The sequence below is a fragment of the Salmo trutta genome, chromosome 29, assembly GCF_901001165.1.
Source record: "Salmo trutta chromosome 29, fSalTru1.1, whole genome shotgun sequence".
Classification (NCBI taxonomy): domain Eukaryota; kingdom Metazoa; phylum Chordata; class Actinopteri; order Salmoniformes; family Salmonidae; genus Salmo; species Salmo trutta.
The window spans coordinates 11477210-11502197 of NC_042985.1; the positions used below are offsets into that span (position 1 = coordinate 11477210).

The 24988-nt window shown below is 42.4% G+C and overlaps 2 protein-coding genes across 3 annotated transcripts; one reads left to right on the forward strand and one right to left on the reverse strand.

Moving 5' to 3' along the window:
- Window positions 1–348: 348 nt before the first annotated feature.
- Window positions 349–672, reverse strand: LOC115167473 (lithostathine-1-beta-like). The gene has a single exon (XM_029721906.1). It carries the CDS (start codon window positions 670–672, stop codon window positions 349–351), a length of 324 nt encoding a protein of 107 aa, XP_029577766.1.
- An 18299-nt stretch (window positions 673–18971) lies between these two features.
- On the forward strand, window positions 18972–21290 carry LOC115166916 (guanosine-3',5'-bis(diphosphate) 3'-pyrophosphohydrolase MESH1). 2 transcript variants are annotated; one of them, XM_029720843.1, is made up of 4 exons: window positions 18972–19203; window positions 19329–19384; window positions 19715–19955; window positions 20201–21290. In XM_029720843.1, the coding sequence occupies exons 1-4, from the start codon at window positions 19092–19094 to the stop codon at window positions 20329–20331; spliced, it is 540 nt and encodes a 179-aa protein (XP_029576703.1). In that variant the 5' UTR covers window positions 18972–19091; the 3' UTR covers window positions 20332–21290. The 2 variants fall into 2 exon arrangements, with proteins under 2 accessions (XP_029576703.1, XP_029576702.1); XM_029720842.1 differs by having other exon boundaries at window positions 18973–19203; window positions 20208–21290.
- The last annotated feature ends 3698 nt before the right edge of the window (window positions 21291–24988 follow it).

The following is a 24988-nucleotide window of genomic DNA, read 5'->3' on the forward strand; positions in this document are numbered from 1 at the left end:
AGTGGAAAACTGATTGGATTTGCAAAAAGTCATTAACCTGAAGGAATTTTGTGATTTCTTGTTTATTTTTCTTGTTATCCACCTAAATTGAATGACATGTTTAAAAAAACAATTTTAATTCCCAACTCAATTAAATGTAAATCAAAAGTCACAGATCACACACTATTATAACCACAGCATCTATAGGTACAATAATAGCAGACTATTGTAGAAAATACACACCCAATAGGTTTATATGCACCAACAAGTAAATAGAGTGAATAATCAATCACAGCGTTAACTAGTAATAAGTAGAGCGCATACATAGATGATCATATCTACTACAGTAATATCTCTCTTCTCTGTGGCTCACGCTCTGTAGCAGAGGAAGTTCATCCTCTCCTCACAGTTCCTGGTTCCCCAGTGCTCTTCATCTCTGGTCAGGGTCCCACAGTGGAGGTATTGGGCGGGGCAGTGGGGCAGCTCCCCGCCGGACCAGGCCTGGTACTCCAGGTGGTCCCCGTTCACCCACAGCCATTCTCTGGCTAGGAAGATCAGACCCGTCCACACATGGTCGGTCTGGGCGGCCTCTATCTTGCTCTGGGCCTGGAGATGTTCAGTCTCAGAGAGCAGGCTGGGGAGGTCGGTGTAGTGATCCCTGCAGTACTCCAGAGCCTCCTCCCACGTCTTCATCTCCTGAACTAGGATCAGCTTCTCCTTGTAGCAGAATATATTTTTTTCTCACTGCAAGCCTTATCATACCCTTTGTCTTGCCATGCAATGACACAGTTATCATTGAGGCCATCATTTGGCTGATCTGCTGCCCAAATCCTAAATGCCGAGTTCTCCTTTCCTGACCATGTCCATCCTGTTGGATGATTAGTGTCTCTATGGAGACCAATCCAACCCCAATCCCCACTCTGAGAGAGCGGATCTACTTCTTCCTGGTTCTTCCTGGTTGCTGATGAAGGCCAGGCCAGTGTAGTGCTCACGGCAGTACTGCTGAGCCTCTGACCAGGTCTTCCATTCAGCACATAGTGATATTCTCTGAGTTTACCAGAGGCCACTGCACACAGAGCAGTGATGAGGAGCCCAGTGAAAATGCTCTTCCTCTGCATGATGCCCCAGTGCTCAGTAAGTGTGGAGTGGAGCTGACCCTGCTGCTACTACTGCTATTATGAACCTGCTGCTACTCTACTGGCCCCCTTCATCCATCCAACCAATCAGAGAGTGTCATTACACCACTGCTACACTCAGGCTACCAATTAGACTGCTCTTATGTTCTCTCCATTGCTCTTCCTCATTGGCTTCCTGATTCCTCACATCCTGTTGTTGTAGCGGAGGGACTTTGGATCTTCTCCTCTAATGAGGAGGAGGTAAATAAAGTGGATTCAGGGAAAGACAATATAGTAAGGGCCCTTTACACACACTACATAAAAATAACACTATTGATTCAGGGGGTTGAAAACTTACAGTATCTAATCAAGATACAATATATTAGTGTTTTATTTTTCATACATTTTTGAAAATGTTAGAATTTTTCTTCACTTTGACATTACAGAGTATTTTGTGTACGTCGTTGTATTTTGTGTACGTCGTTGATAAAAAAACAAATAACAATAAAATCAATTTAATCCCACTTTGTAATACAACAACATTTGGAAATTGTAAAGGGGTGTGAACACTGTAAATATTGTTTGGTTGTATTTGGGTGTCCTTTCTGGCTAAATATCTTACTTTGTAGCAGTAATACTAGTGGTAGTGGGAGTTAGTCAAATATTTGAATTAGTAATGTTGCTGGGATATTATGAATTACTTTACACCTACCTTCTGTTACCTATATCCTCTCACAGGTTCTATCAGAAGTCCACTGCACCTGCAAAACGCTCCAAATAACTTATTTCCTGCATCTTTAACTACATTTGTTTTTATATCTGTCTTTATGTGTCACGCCCTGACCAGGTGAACTCGGGTATTTTGGGTCAGGGTGTGTCATGTTGGGTATTTTTCCTTGGTTTGTTGTCTATGTTAGCGTTATAGCCTTGTGTTAGATCTATGTGGGTGATTTCTATGTTGGGTTCTGTCGATTCCCAATCAGAGACAGCTGTCGCTAGTTGTCTCTGATTGGGATCACATTTAAGTTCCTCTTTCCCCCACGCTGTTTGTGGGGTGTTGTCTCTTTGTTTTTGAGCAAGTAACGTATCGGCATTTTCTTGATTTTGTGTACGTGTTTAATTCAGTGTAAAGAATAAACATGTGTTCGCTCCCAGCTGCGTTTTGGTCCGCTTCCTCGTCACCAGGCGACGAACGTTACATTATGCTGATATTCAAGAGCACTGTTTGAATGACATGGGTGTTCGTGGTGGAGGTAAAATATACTGTTTGTAAATGTGTAATTATAATTACAACCTATGGAATTTAGTAGATGAATGCCCGGTTTAGGGGATAACGTACAAATTTGTTTTAGTGTTAAGAATATCATCTTTGGTCCAGCCCATTATTTTACACAGACCACATTCCACAGTGCTTGTGGGCGTTACAATGACTACTACTGGACACAACTGTCAGATGAAACATATATACACTGCTCAAAAAAATAAAGGGAGCACTTAAACAACACATCCTAGATCTGAATGAAAGAAATAATCTTATTAAAAACTTTTTTCTTTACATAGTTGAATGTGCTGACAACAAAATCACACAAAAATAATCAATGGAAATCCAATTTATCAACCCATGGAGGTCTGGATTTGGAGTCACACTCAAAATTAAAGTGGAAAACCACACTACAGGCTGATCCAACTTTGATGTAATGTCCTTAAAACAAGTCAAAATGAGGCTCAGTAGTGTGTGTGGCCTCCACGTGCCTGAATGACCTCCCTACAACGCCTGGGCATGCTCCTGATGAGGTGGCGGATGGTCTCCTGAGGGATCTCCTCCCAGACCTGGACTAAAGCATCCACCAACTCCTGGACAGTCTGTGGTGCAACGTGGCATTGGTGGATGGAGCGAGACATGATGTCCCAGATGTGCTCAATTGGATTCAGGTCTGGGGAACGGGCGGGCCAGTCCATAGCATCAATGCCTTCCTCTTGCAGGAACTGCTGACACACTCCAGCCACATGAGGTCTAGCATTATCTTGCATTAGGAGGAACCTAGGGCCAACCGCACCAGCAAATGGTCTCACAAGGGGTCTGAGGATCTCATCTCGTTACCTAATGGCAGTCAGGCTACCTCTGGCGAGCACATGGAGGGCTGTGCGGCCCCCCAAAGAAATGCCACCCCACAACATGACTGACCCACCGCCAAACCGGTCATGCTGGAGGATGTTGCAGGCAGCAGAACGTTCTCCACGGCGTCTCCAGACTCTGTCACGTCTGTCACGTGCTCAGTGTGAACCTGCTTCATCTGTGAAGAGCACATGGCGCCAGTGGCGAATTTGCCAATCTTGGTGTTCTCTGGCAAATGCCAAACGTCCTGCACGGTGTTGGGCTGTAAGCACAACCCCCACCTGTGGACGTCGGGCCCTCATACCACCCTCATGGAGTCTGTTTCTGACCGTTTGAGCAGACACATGCACATTTGTGGCCTGCTGGAGGTCATTTTGCAGGGCTCTGGCAGTGCTCCTCCTGCTCCTCCTTGCACAAAGGTGGAGGTAGCGGTCCTGCTGCTGGGTTGTTGCCCTCCTACGGCCTCCTCCACGTCTCCTGATGTACTGGCCTGTCTCCTGGTAGCGCCTCCATGCTCTGGACGCTACGCTGACAGACACAGCAAACCTTCTTGCCACAGCTCGCATTGATGTGCCATCCTGGATGAGCTGCACTACCTGAGCCACTTGTGTGGGTTGTAGACTCTGTCTCATGCTACCACTAGAGTGAAAGCACCGCCAGCATTCAAAAGTGACCAAAACATCAGCCAGGAAGCATAAGAACTGAGAAGTGGTCTGTGGTCACCACCTGCCGAACCACTCCTTTATTGGGGGTGTCTTGCTAATTGCCTATAATTTCCAACTGTTGTCTATTCCATTTGCACAACAGCATGTGAAATTTATTGTCAATCAGTGTTGCTTCCTAAGTGGACAGTTTGATTTCACAGAAGTGTGATTGACTTGGAGTTACATTATGTTGTTTAAGTGTTCCCTTTATTTTTTTGAGCAGTATATTTTTTTAATAAAATAATTTACAAAATTTGCACAGAAGCTGAAATCAGATACATTGTACCAGATATAGTTAGCTAAGTTAATATACAGTATTTCACCATCTGTCTGTTTCTCCCCCTTCTGTACCTACCTCCCCCCTCTGTATCTCTCTCCCTCCTCCTGTAACTTCCTCTTACCTCTGTCTCTCTATCCCTCCTCCTGTACCTTCCTCCTACCTCTGTCTCTCTATCCCTCCTCCTGTACCTTCCTCCTACCTCTGTCTCTCTATCCCTCCTCCTGTACCTTCCTCCTACCTCTGTATCTCTCTCCCTCCTCCTGTACCTTCCTCCTACCTCTGTCTCTCTATCCCTCCTCCTGTACCTTCCTCCTACCTCTGTCTCTCTATCCCTCCTCCTGTACCTTCCTCCTACCTCTGTCTCTCTATCCCTCCTCCTGTACCTTCCTCCTACCTCTGTCTCTCTATCCCTCCTTCTGTACCTTCCTCCCCCCTCTGTCTCTCTATCCTCCTCCTGTACCATCCTCCTACCTCTGTCTCTCTATCCCTCCTCCTGTACCTTCCTCCTACCTCTGTCTCTCTATCCCTCCTCCTGTACCTTCCTCCTACCTCTGTATCTCTCTCCCTCCTTCTGTACCTTCCTCCTACCTCTGTCTCTCTATCCCTCCTTCTGTACCTTCCTCCTACCTCTGTCTCTCAATCCCTCCTTCTGTACCTTCCTCCTACCTCTGTCTCTCTATCCCTCCTCCTGTACCTTCCTCCTACCTCTGTCTCTCTATCCCTCCTTCTTTACCTTCCTCCTACCTCTGTCTCTCTATCCCTCCTCCTGTACCTTCCTCCCCCTCTGTCTCTCTATCCCTCCTCCTGTACCTTCCTCCTACCTCTGTCTCTCAATCCCTCCTTCTGTACCTTCCTCCTACCTCTGTCTCTCTATCTCCTTCTGTACCTTCTTCCTACCTCTGTCTCTCTATCCCTCCTCCTGTACCTTCCTCCTACCTCTGTCTCTCTATCCCTCCTTCTGTACCTTCCTCCTACCTCTGTCTCTCTATCCCTCCTTCTTTACCTACCTCCCCCCTCTGTATCTCTCTCCCTCCTTCTGTACCTTCCTCCCCCTCTGTTGCTCTCGTCCTCCTTCTGTACCTTCCTCCTACCTCTGTACCCCACTTTAAATAAATTGTAATTTGATATGTTTCCTTCAAACGCATTTTGGATTACTTTTTTTGTAACTCTAAACAAAGTAAATACTTAGTAAATATTTTCCCTATTTCAGACACATTTCATGGTACATGACAGGTTATCAATGAGAAGTTGTGCTCTTTCAAAGAGATGTTCTGCTATTTATTTTGTTGTTATGTTGCTAGGTGCACCAATAAATATGAGAAGGAATGTCTAACATTTCTAAAAACATGTTTTTGCTTTGTCATTATGGGGCATTGTATGTAGATTGATGTGGAAGGAAACAACTATTTAATCCATTTTAGAATAAGGCTGTAACTTATCAAAATGTAGAAAAAGTCAAAGGGTCTGAATACTTTCTGAATGCACTGTATTTCAGGAGATCATCTGCAAATAAGTTAGTTTATATTAATGTTTACCAATACTGATACCTGTTACATTTGTGTCCTTTCTAATTACTCTGCAAGAGGTTCAATTGCCAGTGCAAACAGGAAGGGGAGAGGGGATATCCCTGTCTTGTGCCCCTTTCTAAAGCAATTTCATCAGATGATGTTTTAATTGTGTACATTTTTGCTTTAGGACATTTATATAATATTTTTAGAAAATGTATTATTTCAGCTGGAAGTTCAAAGCTTCCAAAGTTTTGAATAGAAAAGTCCATTCGAGACGGTGGAAAGCCTTTTCGGCATCAACATTTTTGATGAATCTATATCTTGGTTATTAGTGTATTGTATTAAACTGAAACATGTTCTTGTATTTGTTTATTAGTGTATTTTTAATAAACCCTGTTTGATATGTACTATACATTGGAGAAAGACTGCCACTTATGTACTGTGGCCGGTTTGTGTTACCTTATAAATTACATTAAAGTATAGTGGCTGGTGGGGGTCTACTTGGGAAGAGTAGCTCCACCGAAAGACTGAAATGAGTGGATGCCCAACGTACACCTCAGAGAAGTGTCTGATGCCCTCCCAGTCACCCCATCCCAGTCCCCTGGTTAAAACACCCTTCCATTCTCACCAATAACCACAATTGAATCTTAGTTATTATGACAGACAAGGAATAAAAAGGATTCGACATCCTTTCCTAATCGGTCCAGAACTCTTTTTGCAAGTTTCATATTTTATTTATTTATTATCCTTTATTATCCTGTATGATTAGGTCCTTCCTTCTCTCTCTCCCAAACCAAATCCATCGCTCTTGTGGGGGATGAATCAGAACTAGTTGGGTAACATAGATAATGAAGATGTTTTATTAGTATAATATGCTTGTGTGAGATACTTGTCATTAGAAAGTGTCCTTTGGACTCTGGTATGTTTCAGTTGCACGTTTCCCTTAGCTGGGGCTCAGTCACTTGGGGCCCAGAGAAGGGAGAGGTCAGACTTGTCAGACTTGTCTTTTACTTGTCTCTTTTGCTATGCAGAATATCAGCAAGAGAGAAGGACAGAATGAAATATTGTCTTCATATGTGAATGTCTCTTTACCTATTCTTAAACCATGTGAAGGGATGGCGTGATTAATGGGGAACCAATGACTTGTCTCCACAATGTCTGTGAGCAAGTCACTCCCTCCTTTTCTTTATTGTGAGGAGGTTTATGGCAGTGTCTGGGACCATGGTCTCTTAGATCTCGCACTTATCCTGTGATAGTATATGGCCTAGAGGCTCACTCCCCCCAGTGAGCCTGTCCAGGAGTGGGGTCAAGAGGGGGTTTGCTTGAGATGGGAGTATCTAGAGTTGACAATTGATATATGCCATTGGATGAAATGGTGTTTTTGTTCTATGAAGTACCAGGGACGAGATTAGAACCTCGTCATTAGGAATCAAACTGAACAATAATTTATAGCGAATGTTATCTAGCTGTGGATACTCCTCTCTAAAGTAAACAGTCTTTCTTTGTGAACCGTTCCAAACTATCTGTGGTTTGTCATGTCAAAAGGGGGTGGATCTTGCTATAAAGATCTCAGTAGTCATTGTGTTCAACACTCTCAACGGGTCATTAGAAATGGTGAATCGTTGAAAGTCAACTGCTAATGTAAAGCTCTTATAATTAAAATTGTAGTTTAAGTATAAATTCTGACTGGTGTGTGTGAAGTTTGTCTCTCCTCATTTGGTAATACAGAAATTAGCAACCACACTCTCCACCACCCCTCCCAATTCTCCCTCCTTTACCACACCCAAGCCAAGCGCATACACACACATTCACCCTTTCACCCACACAAACACACACACACACACACACACACACATGCACACGCACCCACACACACACACACATCCATATAACAATTACTGACAATTATTGACATACAGTACATGCTATATATATATTTTTTTTTTTTTTCAGTGTCCATGTATCTCATTGGCATCGGCTAATTCCATATCTACTTCTTAGAAAATAACTGTGTACTTGGGGACAATGGAGTCTAGATTGTATTGGGGGAGGGGAAAATAATATTGTCTCAACTTAAGATAAGCTGGTCTTGGGCATCACTGTATGTAGCCTAGTGTGCTTATCACTTTTCCCAACTCTTCCTCTCATCAGGGCATTAGGCATCTTTCAACTGGAAAGTAATAATTCATTGATGTGATTTATTTGCTTAATTGGGTTATCCTATCCGAATAAATCTGAGGGGCACCATTAAGGGTTGGATATAGATAAACCCTTGAATTAACTATATCAGTAGTTATCATAAACCATTATACCATTAATTACTATAGCAACAATAGTCTAATCAACAGTACATTTACTATATTCTCATTCTGAATAGTTGTTAGCTCTGGAGCTACAAATAACCCAGTCGTTCGCTATTTTTTATTTTTTATTTATTTTATTTTTTATTTCACCTTTATTTAACCAGGTAGGCAAGTTGAGAACAAGTTCTCATTTACAATTGCGACCTGGCCAAGATAAAGCAAAGCAGTTCGACACACAACAACACAGAGTTACACATGGAGTAAAACAAACATACAGTCAATAATACAGTAGAAAAATAAATCTATATACAATGTGAGCAAATGAGGTGAGATAAGGGAGGTAAAGGCAATAAAGGCCATGGTGGCAAAGTAAATACAATATAGCAAGTAAAACACTGGAATGGTAGATTTGTAGTGAAAGAAAGTGCAAAGTAGAAATAGAAATAATGGGGAGCAAAGGAGCAAAATAAATAAATAAATACAGTAGGGGAAGAGGTAGTTGTTTAGGCTAAATTATAGATGGGCTATGTACAGGTGCAGTGATCTGTGAGCTGCTCTGACAGCTGGTGCTTAAAGCTAGTGAGGAAGATAAGTGTTTCCAGTTCCGAGATTTTTGTAGTTCGTTCCAGTCATTGGCAGCAGAGAACTGAAAGGAGAGACAGCCAAAGGAGGAATTGGCTTTGGGGGTGACCAGAGAGATATACCTGCTGGAGCGCGTGCTACAGGTGGGTGCTGCTATGGTGACCAGTGAGCTGAGATAAGGGGGGAATTTACCTAGCAGGGTCTTGTAGATGACCTGGAGCCAGGTCAATATACAATATATGACACATACACACAAATCAATTAATAAAATGTATTTTTCGTTCAGTGTGTTGTTATATAGTAGTTCAGGTTCTGCATCCACATTGGAGAAAAAAAACCTGAAAAAAGTTACAATTTTTACAATTACCAAATGATGCATAGCATTGCTTCATTCAATTCAGCATACTGATGATTTGCCAGTTCTACAAACATATTTGCTCATGAATATAAGATCCCCGCCCACTCAACCTGTTCTTTCAGGCTTCCTGATATTTGGAGATGAGAGAAAAGGTACATTTTCTTCAATTCTGAGCCTTTTAATAGCAAAATAATATTATGGGTGATGTTTTGGTCATTCAAAGGCTATGTTGACTTGGGAAATAGGATGGCTGCAGCCAAGAGGTGGGCCATTGGTCACATGGGTAGACACCCTGACTGTTTCTCTCTCTCTCTCTCTCTCTCTCTCTCTCTCTTATTTCTCTCCCTCTCCCTCGCATTCTCTACATCTGTCTGTCTCTTTATGTGTCTGTCTCTGTCTTTATTCAGCCATCTTGATCCAACCAACTGAACTGCAGTCAAATGGCATAGCATGTCATACTACACAATAAACTGACATCTCTTACTTTATCTCTCTCTCTATCTGGCTCTTTGCTTCTCTTCACTTGATTGCTTCCCTCTCTGGTTGTCTGACTGTCCCTATCTTTACCTACCCCCCATATCTTATATTTATTCCGTGTTGTGGTTGCCAGGTTCGATGGCAGAGCGTGTTTAGGAGTACATTGTGTGGGCAGTGCAGGTGATGAGAGGACTGAGGGGGACCAACCCAGCACTAGAGGGACACCTAGATGAGCGCTTCCAACAGAGGTTTGACACCTCTCTTCTTTTAACACAGGTTGACACAACTGAGCAACTGTTGACGCACACTTTTGTAAAGAGTCTATTTGAAGACTTTGAGCGTATTGTATTTATGTTAGATGGCTTCTCCATGGAATATACTTCTATACTCTTAACTCTCACAAGGAAAAGGCCCACTTAATTAGATTTATTTTAGTAAGTGATTTTATTCAGCAGTACTTTGTATACATTTTGTTTGTAGAACTGGCAAACCATGAATATGTCACCTTGAGTTATCTCACTGTATTGAATAAAGCAATGCCATGCATTTGTAAAGATGAAAATGGTTACTTGTTAAAAAATAAATATGCATTTAATGGTGATGCGGAACCGGTAACTACTCTATAATGACACACTGAATGAAAAATACATTTTATTTATTGATTTATTGTGTGTATGTGTCATCTATTTTTTTTTATACGAATGTAGGGGTTTAGGGTTACAATCAGCATTACGGGGTCTCTGGGACTGGTAGGCCTATTCTTGCCTGGCTACACTCTAAGAATGCTGGGTTAAAACAATCCAATTTGGATAAGTATTGGATAGAATACAAGTTATGTTATTTTGACACAGCCAGTTGGGTCACTTAGTTGGGTTGTTGGGTTATTGATGCTGGGTTATTGAGCTATGAGTCAACAACACATCTGCCATGCTGACCCTCAACACAGGGGCCTCTTAGGGGTGCGTTCTCAGTCCCCTCCTGTACTCCCTGTTTACCCACAACTGAGTGGCAGCGCACAACTCCAACACCATCATTAAGGCTATTTTACAAACTGATGTAACATTCAACCTTAAAATGAGTAACACATCCATGGCCAAATTTTGAGGTTAATGTAACTATTTCTTCTTATGTAATCATATAAAGTGTTCATGCATAGGTCATTGCAGGTCTGTGGAGATTGCTGTAATAATCTGTGCAGAATCTCGAACGGCATTGATCACTTGCACCATGTACTTTTAATGTAATCTAAACTGCAATCCGGGTGGCGCAGCCGTCTAAGGCACTGCATCTCAGTGCTAGAGGCGTCACTACAGACCCTGGTTCAATTCCAGGCTGTATCACAACCAGCCGTGATTGGGAGTCCCGTAGGGCGGTGCACAAATGGCCTAGCATCATCCTGGTTAGGGTTTGGCAGGGGTAGGCCATCATTGTAAATAAGAATTTGTTCTAAACTGACTTGCCTGGTAAAATAAATGTGGTTCTGCTATTAGATAAATCACAGTGATAACACATTCATCTGTTGTATAAATAAACAGAATATCTGACATTGTATTCCCCATTTGAATGTTGCTGTGCTTTTGAATGGTTTAAAGTGCAGTGATAGACAATTGGGTGAAAACTAAACCCTAAAATGTTTTTCTAGTGGAATTTGGTTGTGCTTTTAGATGTTTGAAAGTATAGTGATAAAACGTTGGATATTCAACTAACTGTTGACTGTCTTTTTGACTGGGTGAATATAGTTTGTAATCTCATTGATCTATGTCTCAAACAAATATTACCCAATTGTCCACGTTGAAATTACCTGGTGTGCCCAGTGGCTGGTAAATGACTGGATTAAATAATGACCTACACAAACACAACTTGCTCTATAAATACTTGGAATAAATACTTTAAAAGGAATGTCTCTCTAGTCAAGGCCACTCCTTCACAACCCCTTTACTGAAACTTGAGAGCAAATATTTATAGGCTGATTTGTTTCAACTGCCAAGAATGCAGTCTTTCAGGTCATGGGTGTATACTGTAGGCCTTCGTGCTGGCCAGCCTACTCCTGATACAAATCATAGTGTAGTATTTCCTGCCATTATCATCACTGTATTTACCATGCATTATCATGTGAATTCTAATGACTCCTCCATCACCGTGACAATGCATTTCAGACACGGTATGTGTTTTTTATGCAATGTCACTACACGTGTCTTTGCAATTCACTATTGTTAGGCCTAGGGGTTTTCCACAGCAGCACTGCACTCCAGTTTTTCTTTTAAGCACTAGTTATATTTTTGGTAATTGTGTTTGCATTACCCAGGGTGATTCTTAGGACTTAGAAAGAGAAGTGTCAACAACCTCTGCATAATCAGAACAGTTGCTTTGTGAGGTGTTAAGTGGAAGGTGCCATGTAAGCCATTGCAGCCTGAAGAGTCCCACTTCCCCTTAGGTGAAAGGGGAAACCTAGATTGGAGAAAAACCTGAAAAGTCCACTAAGGGCTTCCATTCTACCAAATTTGATGATGAGAGGAAGTGCAGTGGCAAGGCAGAGGGAGAAGATGGAGCAAGATTAAACTTGGCCGTCATTCTGCTAAATTTCTCCTAAATGAATCATCCGATCTCAATACAAACAGACTTGACCCTTTTCTAAAGTTATCCTTGAATTGTCCCAGAAAGTCATCCTTGAAGCCTCACAGATTCTCTGTTTAGCAGGTGGGACATTAGGAGCGAGCAGCGTCAGGGTTAAATACCAGAACAAATATAAGGAAATGTGATTCAGGTAAACAGTTCCCAGCTATCACCTGTGCCTTCCTGAACCAGTACCTATATCTGTTCTGGTATTTAACCCTGACACTGCTCAGTTCTTATGCCCCAACTGCCACATGAATGGGCTAACTAAAGTGATGAAGTGTTGCAAAGTTGGGTTTAGGGGCTCATATTGGCACATTTTCATTTTCACATTTGACTCCAGTGTTAAGCCGACAAATGCTACCTTTCGTGTTTCCACCTCCAAGACTGGGCCATGGCCTTGGTGGACCTACCCTGATTTGGGGCCAGACCAATGTTGAATTTCCATTTGGGATTTTTCCCAGTGTTTACCTGGTGTGGCAAAATAGTTTTGTGCTTCCAACTCCACGGCCTGGGTCCAGTGAGTCACTAGGCCATGTTGGGCCCTATAAAATCTGTTTACATTTTTAGCCAGATTCCGTTGTTTTTTTCCAAAATTATGTTTTCTTTGTTTTGTTTTTCCAGGTTTCCGTGTTCCCTGTTTTTTTCTGATTTTCACTCTACAAATAACACTTTTTTAAAATAGAAAACAACTAAGTTTGATGTTAAGTCCACAACAATGCCTAAACCAGATCAAGAGATCACTGAATCTATTCTACCACGGCCAGAAATCTGCTCCTTTTATTCTCTGTCCCCAACGCACTGGACGACCAGTTTTGATACCCTTTAGCCGTACCCTCATCCTACTCCTCCTCTGTTCCTCGGGTGATGTGGAGGTTAACCCAGGCCCTGCGTGTCCCCAGGCACTCTCATCTGTTGACTTCTGTAACCAAAAAAGCCTTGGTTTCATGCATGTTTACATCAGAAGCCTCCTCCCTAAGTTTGTTTTACTCACTGCTTTAGCACACTCCACCAACCCTGATGTCCTTGCCGTGTCTGAATCCTGGCTTAGGAAGGCCACCAAAAATTATGAGATTTCCATACCCAACTACAACCTTTTCCGTCAAGATAGAACTGCCAAAGGGGGAGGAGGTGCAATCTACTCCAGAGATAGCCTGCAAAGTTCTGTCATACTTTCCAGGTCTATGCCCAAACAGCTTGAGCTTCTAATTTTAAAAATTAATCTCTCCAGAAATAAGTCTCTCACTGTTGCCACCTGTTATAGACCCCCTTCACTCATGCCGCCAAACATACTCTCGTAAAACTGACCATCCTACCGATCCTCGACTTCGGCGATGTCATTTACAAAATAGCTTCCAATACTCTACTCAGCAAACTGGATGCAGTCTATCACAGTGCCATCTGTTTTGTCAACAAAGCCCTTTATACCACCCACCACTCCGACCTGTATGCTCTAGTCAGCTGGCCCTCGCTACATATTTGTCGCCAGACCCACTGGCTCCAGGTCATCTATAAGTCTATGCTAGGTAAAGCTCCGCCTTATCTCAGCTCACTGGTCACGATAACAACGCCCACCCGTAGGATGCGCTCCAGCAGGTATATCTCACTGGTCATCCCCAAAGCCAACACCTTCTTTGGCCGCCTTTCCTTCCAGTTCTCTGCTGCCAATGACTGGAACGAATTGCAAAAATCGCTGAAGCTGGAGACTTATATTTCCCTCACTAACTTTAAACTGATCTGATCTCTCCAAGATGGCATAGCAGTCAGACGTCTTTCGTCCTCGTCTTGTCATGTCCCGTGTATATATATATTTACTTATTTTCTTCACATATCTTTTTATATATATTTTTTCTAAAAACTAAACTTCAAAGCACTCTCCTGCAACTCGCCTCACCAATGAAAAAAAAAGTATTATTCACCTCAAATCTGAAATCCACAACAGAAGCTAGCCAGAAGCTAGCGTTAGTATTCAGCTAACCACGGTTGGCGGTCATCAGCTATCCCTTAGCTCAAATAGCTATCGGCAGTTTTGCACAACACGAAGCAGACCAGAGCATACCGAACCTATTTTTCTCTCCATATCCCCGGATTTCTATTGCAAGCTCTGGACATTTACACCTGGAACTTGCAGCTAGCTAGCTGCTATCCGAGTGACTATTGGCTAATGTCGGTCCCAGAGCAAACATCAATTATTCCGGAGTTAGCCAGCTGAAGAGTTCCATCAGACACTCCTGGGCTACAATCACCTATCCGGACCTGTTTTACTGCCGATGCGGAGCCCCACCGGGCCTTCACGACTGGACTACCGACGTTATCTGCCCGAGGGAGTTATCCAACTGGCCCCTCCGTCGCGACGTAACCTGAACGCCCATCTGCGGCCCGCTAATCGTTAGCTGTCTTATCAGCTGTTATCTGAATAGGTCTATCGGACAATTTTCTTGGGCCACTCTAACTTTAACTTTTTTGCCAATTGGATTGGTCCCCTCTACCACACGGAACCCCACTAATCTACAGACGGAAATGCACGAGGTGGCTAAAAACAGAGCTCCCTCCATCTTCTGCCAGCTTGCTACCTATGGCCCGGCGAGCTGTCTGAATCTCACTGGACCCTTATGATCACTCGGCTAAGCGTGCCTCTCGTTAATGTCAATATGCCTTGTCCATTGCTGTTCTGGTTAGTGTTTATTGGCTTATTTCACTGTAGAGCCTCTAGCCCTGCTCATTATACCTTACCCAACCTTTCAGTTCCACCATCCACACATGCTATGACATCACCTGGTTACAATGATGTTTCTAGAGACAATATCTCTCTCATCATCACTTAATGCCTAAGTTTACCTCCACTGTATTCACATCCTACCATACCTTTGTCTGTACATTATACCTTGAAGCTATTTTATCGCCCCCAGAAACCTGCTCTTTTACTCTCTATTCCGGACGTCATAGACGACCAATTCTCATAGCTTTTAGCCTTACCCTTATCCTACTCCTCCTCTGTTACTCTGGTGATGTAGAGGTGAATCCAGGCCCTGCAATGCCTAGCTCCACTCCTATTCCCCAGGCGCTCTCTTTTGATGACTTCTGTAACTGTAATAGCCTTGGTTTCATGCATGTTAACATTAGAAGCCTCCTCCCTAAGTTTGTTTTATTCACTGCTTTAGCACACTCTGCCAACCCGGATGTCCTAGCTGTGTCTGAATCCTGGCTTAGGAAGACCACCAAAAACTTTGAAATCGTCATCCCTAACTACAACATTTTCAGACAAGATATAATGGCCAAAGGGGGCGGTGTTGCAATCTACTGCAGAGATAGCCTGCAGAGTTTTGTCCTACTATTCAGGTCTGTACCTAAACAATTTGAACTTCTACTTTTAAAAATCCACCTCTCTAAAAACAAGTCTCTCACCGTTGCCGCCTGCTATAGACCAGCCTCTGCCCCTAGCTGTGCTCTGGACACCATATGTGAACTGATTGCCCCCCATCTATCTTCAGAGCTTGTGCTGCTAGGTGACCTAAACTGGGACATGCTTAACACCCCAGGCATCCAACAATCTAAGCTTGATGCCCTCGATCTCACAAATTATCAATGAACCTACCAGGTACAACCCCAAAGCCGTAAACACGGGCACCCTCATAGATATCATCCTAACCAACTTGCCCTCTAAATACACCTCTGCTGTTTACAACCAAGATCTCAGCGATCACTGCCTCATTGCCTGCATCCCTAATGGGTCAGCGGTCAAACGACCTCCACTCATCACTGTCAAACGCTCCCTGAAACACTTCAGCGAGCAAGCCTTTCTAATCGACCTGGCCCGGGTATCCTGGAAGGATATTGACCTCATCCCGTCAGTAGAGGATACCTGGTTATTGTTTTAAATGCCTTCCTCACCATCTTAAATAAGCATGCCCCATTCAAGAAATTTAGAACCAGGAACAGATATAGCCCTTGGTTCTCTCCAGACCTGACTGCCCTTAACCAACACAAAAACATCCTGTGGCGTTCTGCATTAGCATCGAACAGCCCCCGTGATATGCAACTTTTCAGGGAAGTCAGAAACCAATATACACAGGCAGTTAGAAAAGCCAAGGCTAGCTTTTTCAAGCAGATATTTGCTTCCTGCAACACAAACTCAAAAAAGTTCTGGGACACTGTAAAGTCCATGGAGAATAAGAACACCTCCTCCCAGCTGCCCACTGCACTGAGGATAGGAAACTCTGTCACCACCGATAAATCCACTATAATTGAGAATTTCAATAAGCATTTTTCTACAGCTGGCCATGCTTTCCACCTGGCTACCCCTACCCCGGTCAACAGCACTGCACCCCCCACAGCTACTCGTCCAAGCCTTCCCCATTTCTCCTTTTCCCAAATCCAGTCAGCTGATGTTCTGAAAGAGCTGCAAAATCTGGACCCCTACAAATCAGCCGGGCTAGACAATCTGGATTTATCGGTGGTGACAGAGTTTCCTATCCTCGGTTCTGACTTAGAATTTGTGGACAACTACAAATACTTAGGTGTCTGGTTAGACTGTAAACTCTCCTTCCAGACTCACATCAAACATCTCCAATCCAAAGTGAAATCTAGAATCGGCTTCCTATTTCGCAACAAAGCATCCTCCGCTCATGCTGCCAAACATACCCTCGTAAAACTGACCATCCTACCGATCCTCGACTTCGGCAATGTCATTTACAAAATAGCCTCCAATACCCTACTCAATAAACTGGATGCAGTCTATCACAGTGCCATCCGTTTTGTCACCAAAGCCCCATATACTACCCACCACTGCGACCTGTACGCTCTCGTTGGCTGGCCCTCACTTCATACTCGTCGCCAAACCCACTGGCTCCAGGTCATCTACAAGACCCTGCTAGGTAAATTCCCCCCTTATCTCAGCTCACTGGTCACCATAGCAGCACCCACCTGTAGCACGCGCTCCAGCAGGTATATCTCTCTGGTCACCCCCAAAGCCAATTCCTCCTTTGGCCGTCTCTCCTTCCAGTTCTCTGCTGCCAATGACTGGAACAAACTACAAAAATCTCTGAAACTGGAAACACTTATCTCCCTCACTAGCTTTAAGCACCAGCTGTCAGAGCAGCTCACAGATCACTGCACCTGTACATAGCCCATCTATAATTTAGCCTAAACAACTACCTCTTCCCCTACTGTATTTATTTATTTATTTAGCTCCTTTGTATCCCATTATTTCTATTTCTACTTTGCACTTTCTTTCACTACAAATCTACCATTCCAGTGTTTTACTTGCTATATAGTATTTACTTTGCCACCATGGCCTTTTTTGCCTTTACCTCCCTTATCTCACCTCATTTGCTCACATTGTACATAGACTTATTTTTCTACTGTATTATTGACTGTATGTTTGTTTTACTCAATGTGTAACTCTGTGTTGTTGTATGTGTCGAACTGCTTTGCTTTATCTTGGCCAGGTCGCAATTGTAAATGAGAACTTGTTCTCAACTTGCCTACCTGGTTAAATAAAGGTGAAATATATATATATTTTAAAACATCAGCTATCTGAGCAGCTAACCCATCGCTGCAGCTGTACATAGCCCATCTGTCAATAGCCCACCCAATCTACCTACCTCATCCCCATATCGTTTTTATTTACTTTTCTGCTCTTTTGGATACCAGTATTTGTACTTGCACATCATCATCTGCTCATCTTTCTCTCCAGTGTTAAGTTGCTAAATTGTAATTACTTCGCTACTATGGCCTATATATTGCCTTACCTTCTCACGCCATTTGCACACACTGTATATAGACTTTATTTTTTTCTGTTGTGTTATTGACTGTACGCTTGTATTATTGTATTATTGACTGTATTTTTTTTGTTTTACTCCATGTGTAACTGTGTTGTTGTATGTGTCGAACTGCTTTGCTTTATCTTGGTCAGGTCGCAGTTGTAAATGAGAACTTGTTCTCAACTGGCTTACCTGGTTAAATTAAGGTGAAATAAACAAACATTTTAAAAACACTTTTAAAGTATGGGAAATGTTTGAGAATTTGGGTGTAGTTACCTTTTATTTTTCTAGTGTGCAGCTATCTAGAGGCTGTTGTTTAGCAGTTTTTTTGTAGGGCACATGTGATGTAAATTACTTAAGTAAAAATACTTTAAAGTAATACTTAAGTAGTTTTTGGGGTTATTTGTACTTTACTATTTATATGTTTGACAACTTTTACTTTTGCTCCACTACATAGAATGTACTTTTTACTCCCTAAAGTTTCCCTGACACCCAAAAGTACTCGTTAAATTTCAAATGCTTAGCAGGATATTGCCCAATTCATGCACTTATCAAGAGAACATCCCTGGTCATCCGTACTGCTTCTGATCTGGCGGACTCACTAAACTCAAATGCTTCGTTTGTAAATGATGAGTCTTGGAGTGTTCCCCTAGCTAGTCGTAAATAAAAAAACACGAAAATCGTGCCTTCTGGTTTGCTTAATATAAGGAATATGAAATTATTTATACTTTTACTTTTGATACTTAAAGATGTACTATGCAGAAATGCTCTTCCATTTCATGGTTGCTAAAATTCTAATAGTTCACCTAATTTCAATTTACAAAACAAGCAAGTAGATTGTAGAGAGTAATTGTACCCTCTAAACCGCTATATTTTCCATAACCACAAATGTTGTATTTTCAGCTGTTTGAAGCTGGTGTACAAAACTGAAAGTAAAAGACGTAATTCTCCATACTGCAGATTTTATAGGGCACTAGCCTTGGCCTCGGTGGACCTGCTAGCTAACATTAACCGTCTATCTTATGTAGTCATACAAATCATAACATGTCATACTAGTATGGCGTACCAGATTTACGTTTGCTATGTTACGTCTAGTGTATGAGACCAGGCTGGCGATATACGTCGTCATTTTGGACAACAGGCGTGTCGGTATAGCCTCTCCCTGGAGGAACGCGCCCTTAAAGAGAAGGCAGAGAAGGCAGCGACGCTGACATCACTGAGATGTGCGAGTTTGATAAACTGTAATCAAACGTTAATATACTGTCTGTATTGTGTCAATAACTACTTTTGCAGCATGAGTTCAGATTCGGTCATTTTGTTGGAGACTGTCAACTTCGCTGCTGAAAAGCACCGCAATCAACGACGTAAAGACGCGGAACAAACTCCATATATCACGCACCCAATAGGTACAGTTATGACAACAATCTAACAGCTATCCAGCTAGATAGGTCCTTAGCAATAACTATCTCTCCACTCGGACTTCATTGCGTGAATATCTGCATTTACATTTGCCGTGTTTATAATTTTGCAGGAGTGGCAAGGATCCTGAGCCATGAAGGTGGGATCACAGACATTGAAGTTTTGCAAGTAAGTGTTTTGCGTATCAGACAGACTCAAAATAATGCTTTTCACAAAATCGCACAGCCACAAAGTCAAAACTGTCCATATAAAAAAAAATTAAAATAAAAATGTGTTTCAGGTAAGTGTTAGGCATAGTGTTAGCAGTTTGGTTAAGGTTTGAAGAAGATACATTTTAGATTCAGGTGGGGTTTATGACTTTGCCCATTGACTGATGTATCATTACAATGTTAAGCTCATTAAAACGTTCAACATTTCTTGAGTTTGTGTTAGCCAGAGTTTGTTAACAGGAATGACTGGTATTTCACTGATATTTTTGTATTTTCCAACTGTCCTCAGGCAGCTTTGCTCCATGACACAGTGGAGGACACTGACACCAGCATAGGAGAGCTACAGGCCGTCTTTGGGCAAACGGTGGCTCGAATCGTTCAGGAAGTGACAGACGACAAGGCACTGTCCAAGGAGGAGACAAAGCGTCAGCAGGTGGAGTATGCACCTCATGCCAGCCACCAGGCCAAACTGGTCAAACTGGCTGACAAACTATACAACCTGAGGGACATCAACCGCTGCACGCCAACAGGTGATTGTTTCTCTCTCTAACGTGCTTTCTGTCTGTCTGTCTTTATTCAGCCTCTTGATCCAACCAACTGACTAGGCAAATGTCATAGGGTATCAGTTTGTCTAGCCTATCAGGATACTACTCTTTTCTCTCTCTCTCTGGCTCTCTCTGGCTCGTTGCTTCTCTTCACTTGCTTCCCTCTCCGGTTGTCTGACTGTCCCTCTCTTTACCCCCATCCCATATCATATATTTTTTCTGTGTTGTGGTTGCCAGGTTGGACGGCAGAGCGTGTTCAGGAGTACTTTGTGTGGTCAGCCCAGGTAGTGAGAGGACTGAGGGGGACCAACCCAGCACTGGAGAGACACCTAGAGGAGCTCTTCAAGCAGAGGGGGGTTGAACTTTGACACCCCTCTACTTCTGACACAGGGTGGCACAACAGAGCAACTCTCGATGCACACTTTTGTAAAGAGTAAGACTTTAAGCGAATTGTCTTTGTTAGCTTCTCCATGGAATATACTTTTATATACTCTTAGCTCTCACAAGGAAAAAGTCCCACTTTGGATTTATTTTTATGGATGATTTGATTCTTAATTTTAAGCACAGTAATTTGTATACATTGTGTGTTCCTATAAGAAAACCAACAATGTCACCTTGAGTTCTAGCTGTATTGAACAAAGGAATGCTATGCACTCGTAATGGTGAAAATTGTTAAATAATAATATTTAATGGTGAGGCAGAACCTGTAATTACTCTGTCATGTCACACTGAACTAAAATATATTTTTGTATAGATTTGTTTTGTGTGTTATTTTTGTAAGTATATAAATGTAGGGGTTTAGGGATAAAATTAGCTATACATTAAAATGGTGATATGTAAATTATTCCATAGTAGCCATTATAAATTTTGCTAGTAGAATGGGTCCGAAGCAATTTTTCCACTAACCTGTTCTTGCTTCTACTTTCTTTGTTCTTGATTCGGGAAGACATGTGTACCTTAAAATGTCTGTGTCCAGTTGCAGGTGCTTCTCCAAAAACCAGAATATATTTAGAAAGAGTAAAATACACGTTTTGTTTCAAGTGAGAAATGCCTCTTGCATGTGTGGATCTTTTTTATTTTTTGTCACACTGTGTGATGTGCTGTCAGCTGTCATGTGTATATATATGTGGCCGCGTCGCATAGAAATGACTAGTTCCTGCAAAGATGTTGGGAAATACAAGATGTCTGGCAGCTAAAATGGCGAGGGAACTCCTCACTCGGTGCAAAGTGTAGATTTTACTGTCTTTCTGAATATTCTGTGGTTTTTGGAGAGCCACCTATAACTGAACACAGACACTTGATAAGATACACATTTCTCCCGAATTGAGAACAAAGATCGTATCGCCAATGCCATGGACTTTTCAACTAACTTGGCAATGTTTTGTATAGGCAAACCTGTAATGCCCAGTAATGGATATCAAAAATCTTTGGTTATATTACATTATCTGGTATACAATACTAGCTTTAAGCACCAGCTGTCAGAGCAGCTCACAGATCACTGCACCTGTACATAGCCCATCTATAATTTAGCCCAAACAATTACCTCTTCCCCTACTGTATTTATTTTTATTTTGCTCCTTTGCGCCCCATTATCTCTTTCTACTTTGTACTTTCTTCTACTACAAATCTACCATTCCAGTGTTTTACTTGCTATATTGTATTTACTTTGCCACCATGGACTTTTTTTTGCCTTTACCTCCCTTATCTCACCTCATTTGCTCACATTGTACATAGACTTATTTTTCTACTGTATTATTGACTGTATTTTTTTGTTTTACTCCATGTGTAACTGTGTTGTTGTATGTGTCGAACTGCTTTGCTTTATCTTGGCCAGGTCGCAATTGTAAATGAGAACTTGTTCTCAACTTGCCTACCTGGTTAAATAAAGGTGAAATAAAACAATCTGTAGCTAGGTAGGTCTATCCTTCATCTGAATGTTTCAGGCTACTGTATATGACCTTTTCTGTTAATTAGAATCTATCAGAGTAAGAACTCAACAGACACTATGAAAGCTTAAACCAAGTGTATTCTTCCCAAAGTATTGAACAGCTGAATCGACAAAGACATGGTTACTATAGTGGTGGTATATGTACCCCACTTTGGGTGGAGTCTCCTCCTCACTAAATATGTATCTTCATTGCTAAGCAGGAAACTAAGTGATACAGGCAGTACACTTTTGCTTCTCCCTTAGCGTGACCTGACCTCCACCCCCTTCATCACTAATCCATGACTTTCCCCTTATCAATGCCTACCACATATGATTGTTTTCCCTACACTCAGTACATTCCAAGCTTAATTGCACCCACCATATACCTTCCTCCTACAGATAACCATTAACTTCTGGTGTAAACCCTCTAAACCATAGCACTCAATATTTCAATAGGATACGTGATAATTAACCCTGTTTAGGAGTTAGAACCCAGAATCCATCAGTCCCCCGTTTTGAACATGTAACTCCATACTGTTCAACATTACATAAACTTTGAAATTATTTATAGATGGACAATGATAATAAAACATAACAGTATTAACAATGTGGTAAGCTATGCATAATTATATATGCATGAAAAGCCAAAGTCTGGTAACATGACAATTCCCACTGTCTCTTCGCCTGACTATGCCTCCAGGATACTTTTCTGCTGAGTTTGGCAAAAATGAAAGCCCTAAAAAGCCTCCTCATGCTTTCACCCAGTCTTCCCCTTTCTGGCCACAGGCTCCGAGAGGTGTTCCCAAGCCATGTCATTTTTACTTTGTTCCCCATCTCCTCCCTTGCCACCTGATAGGCACGTCACCTGGTAGGCAAGTGCGTATCCCTAATCAACGCTACATCCTCTTGAGGTAACTCAGCACTGTATATGCTTTCACATCAATACCTTCAGAATGTTGTCCAGTGTACAATTACCCCAACATCTATCCTTTCATATGATGCATTAACCAATAAAGCAACTAACCCAACCCAACTATGGTGGTTAAAGTAGCTCCCAGACCCAACCCATCTGCATGTCTACAGTGGAATCTACTCTTTCTCTCTTTAGCTCCGCTTCCTCTGTCATGGTGTCTTCAAGCTCACCCATTATGCAGCTGGACCTCACTTCACGTGAGAACTATGCACCCACCGAGGAGAGACATGACGATCTTTACCGCTGCAGGTGCTATAAATAGTATTTGTGTGTGGACCAGACCAACGTGTCTCTTGATGTACACTCAATCTCCAGAATTCAGCCAGTGCCCTCGGTTATCTCCTGCTACTCATGTGCCACTTCCACCTTGGAATATACACACTGCAACGCATGGGTCATTTCCTGACAACAGGACAACATAGACTCTCCCCTTATGGCCAGATCACTCATTTGTGACATGTGAATAACAGCCCCTAGTACTTTCATCAGTCTCCCAGTTACCCTCTACCAAGCCATGTGGCATGAGTCCTCATAAAATGATATCCCAACAATACTACTAAGGTAACCCCTACTACTACTGACACTGCCCATGACGCATACCTCAAACTCCCTCATTTCCACCGTAGTCTAATTCCATGCTGTTACTATAGCCTTTAATTACTGTCCCTACAGTGCCTGCCGTGAGAATAACTACTGAGAATAAAGCTGTTGCACAGCAACTCACTGCCTTCCTGAAGACAAACAATGTATACGAAAGGCTTCAGTCTGGTTTTCGACCCCATCATAGCACTGAGACTGCATTTGTGAAGGTGGTAAATTACCTTTTAATAGCGTCAGACCGAGGCTCTGCATCTGTCCTCGTGCTCCTAGATCTTCATGCTGCTTTTGATACCATCGATCACCACATTCTCTTGGAGAGATTGGAAACCCAAATTGGTCTACACGGACAAGTTCTGGCCTGGTTTAGATCTTATCTGACGGAAAGATATCAGTTTGTCTCTGTGAATGGTTTGTCCTCTGACAAATCAACTGTAAATTTCGGTGTTCCTCAAGGTTCCATTTTAGGACCACTATTGTTTTCACTATATATTTTACCTCTTGGGGATGTCATTCGAAAACATAATGTTAAATTTCACTGCTATGCGGATGATACACAGCTGTACATTTCAATGAAACATGGTGAAAACCCAAAATTGCCCTCGCTAGAAGCCTGTGTTTCAGACATAAGGAAGTGGATGGCTGCAAACTTTCTACTTTTAAACTCGGACAAAACAGAGATGCTTGTTCTAGGTCCCAAGAAACAAAGAGATCTTCTGTTGAATCTCACAATTAATCTTGATGGTTGTACAGTCGTCTCAAATAAAACTGTGAAGGACCTCGGCGTTACTCTGGACCCTGATCTCTCTTTTGAAGAACATATCAAGACTGTTTCAAGGACAGCTTTTTTCCATCTACGTAACATTGCAAAAATCAGAAACTTTCTGTCCGCAAATGATGCAGAAAAATGAATCCATGCTTTTGTTACTTCTAGGTTGGACTACTGCAATGCTCTACTTTCCGGCTACCCGGATAAAGCACTAAACAAACTTCAGTTAGTGCGAAATATGGCTGCTAGAATCCTGACTAGAACCAATTTTTGTTTTATCATATTACTCCAGTGCTAGCCTCCCTACACTGGCTTCCTGTTAAGGCAAGGGCTGATTTCAAGGTTTTACTGCTAACCTACAAAGCATTACATGGGTATGCTCCTACCTATCTTTCCGATTTGGTCCTGCCGTACATACCTACACGTGCGCTACGGTCACAAGACGCAGGCCTCCTTACTGTCCAAAGAATTTCTAAGCAAACAGCTGGAGGCAGGGCTTTCTCCTATAGAGCTAGAATTTTTATGGAATGGTCTGCCTACACATGTGAGAGACGCAGACTCGGTCTCAACCTTTAAGTCTTTACTGAAGACTTATCTCTTCAGTAGGTCCTATGATTAAGTATAGTCTGGCCCAGGAGTGTGAAGGTGAACGGAAAGGCTCTGGAGCAACGAACCGCCCTTGCTGTCTCTGCCTGGCCGGTTCCCCTCTCTCCACTGGGATTCTCTGCCTCTAACCCAATTACAGGGGCTGA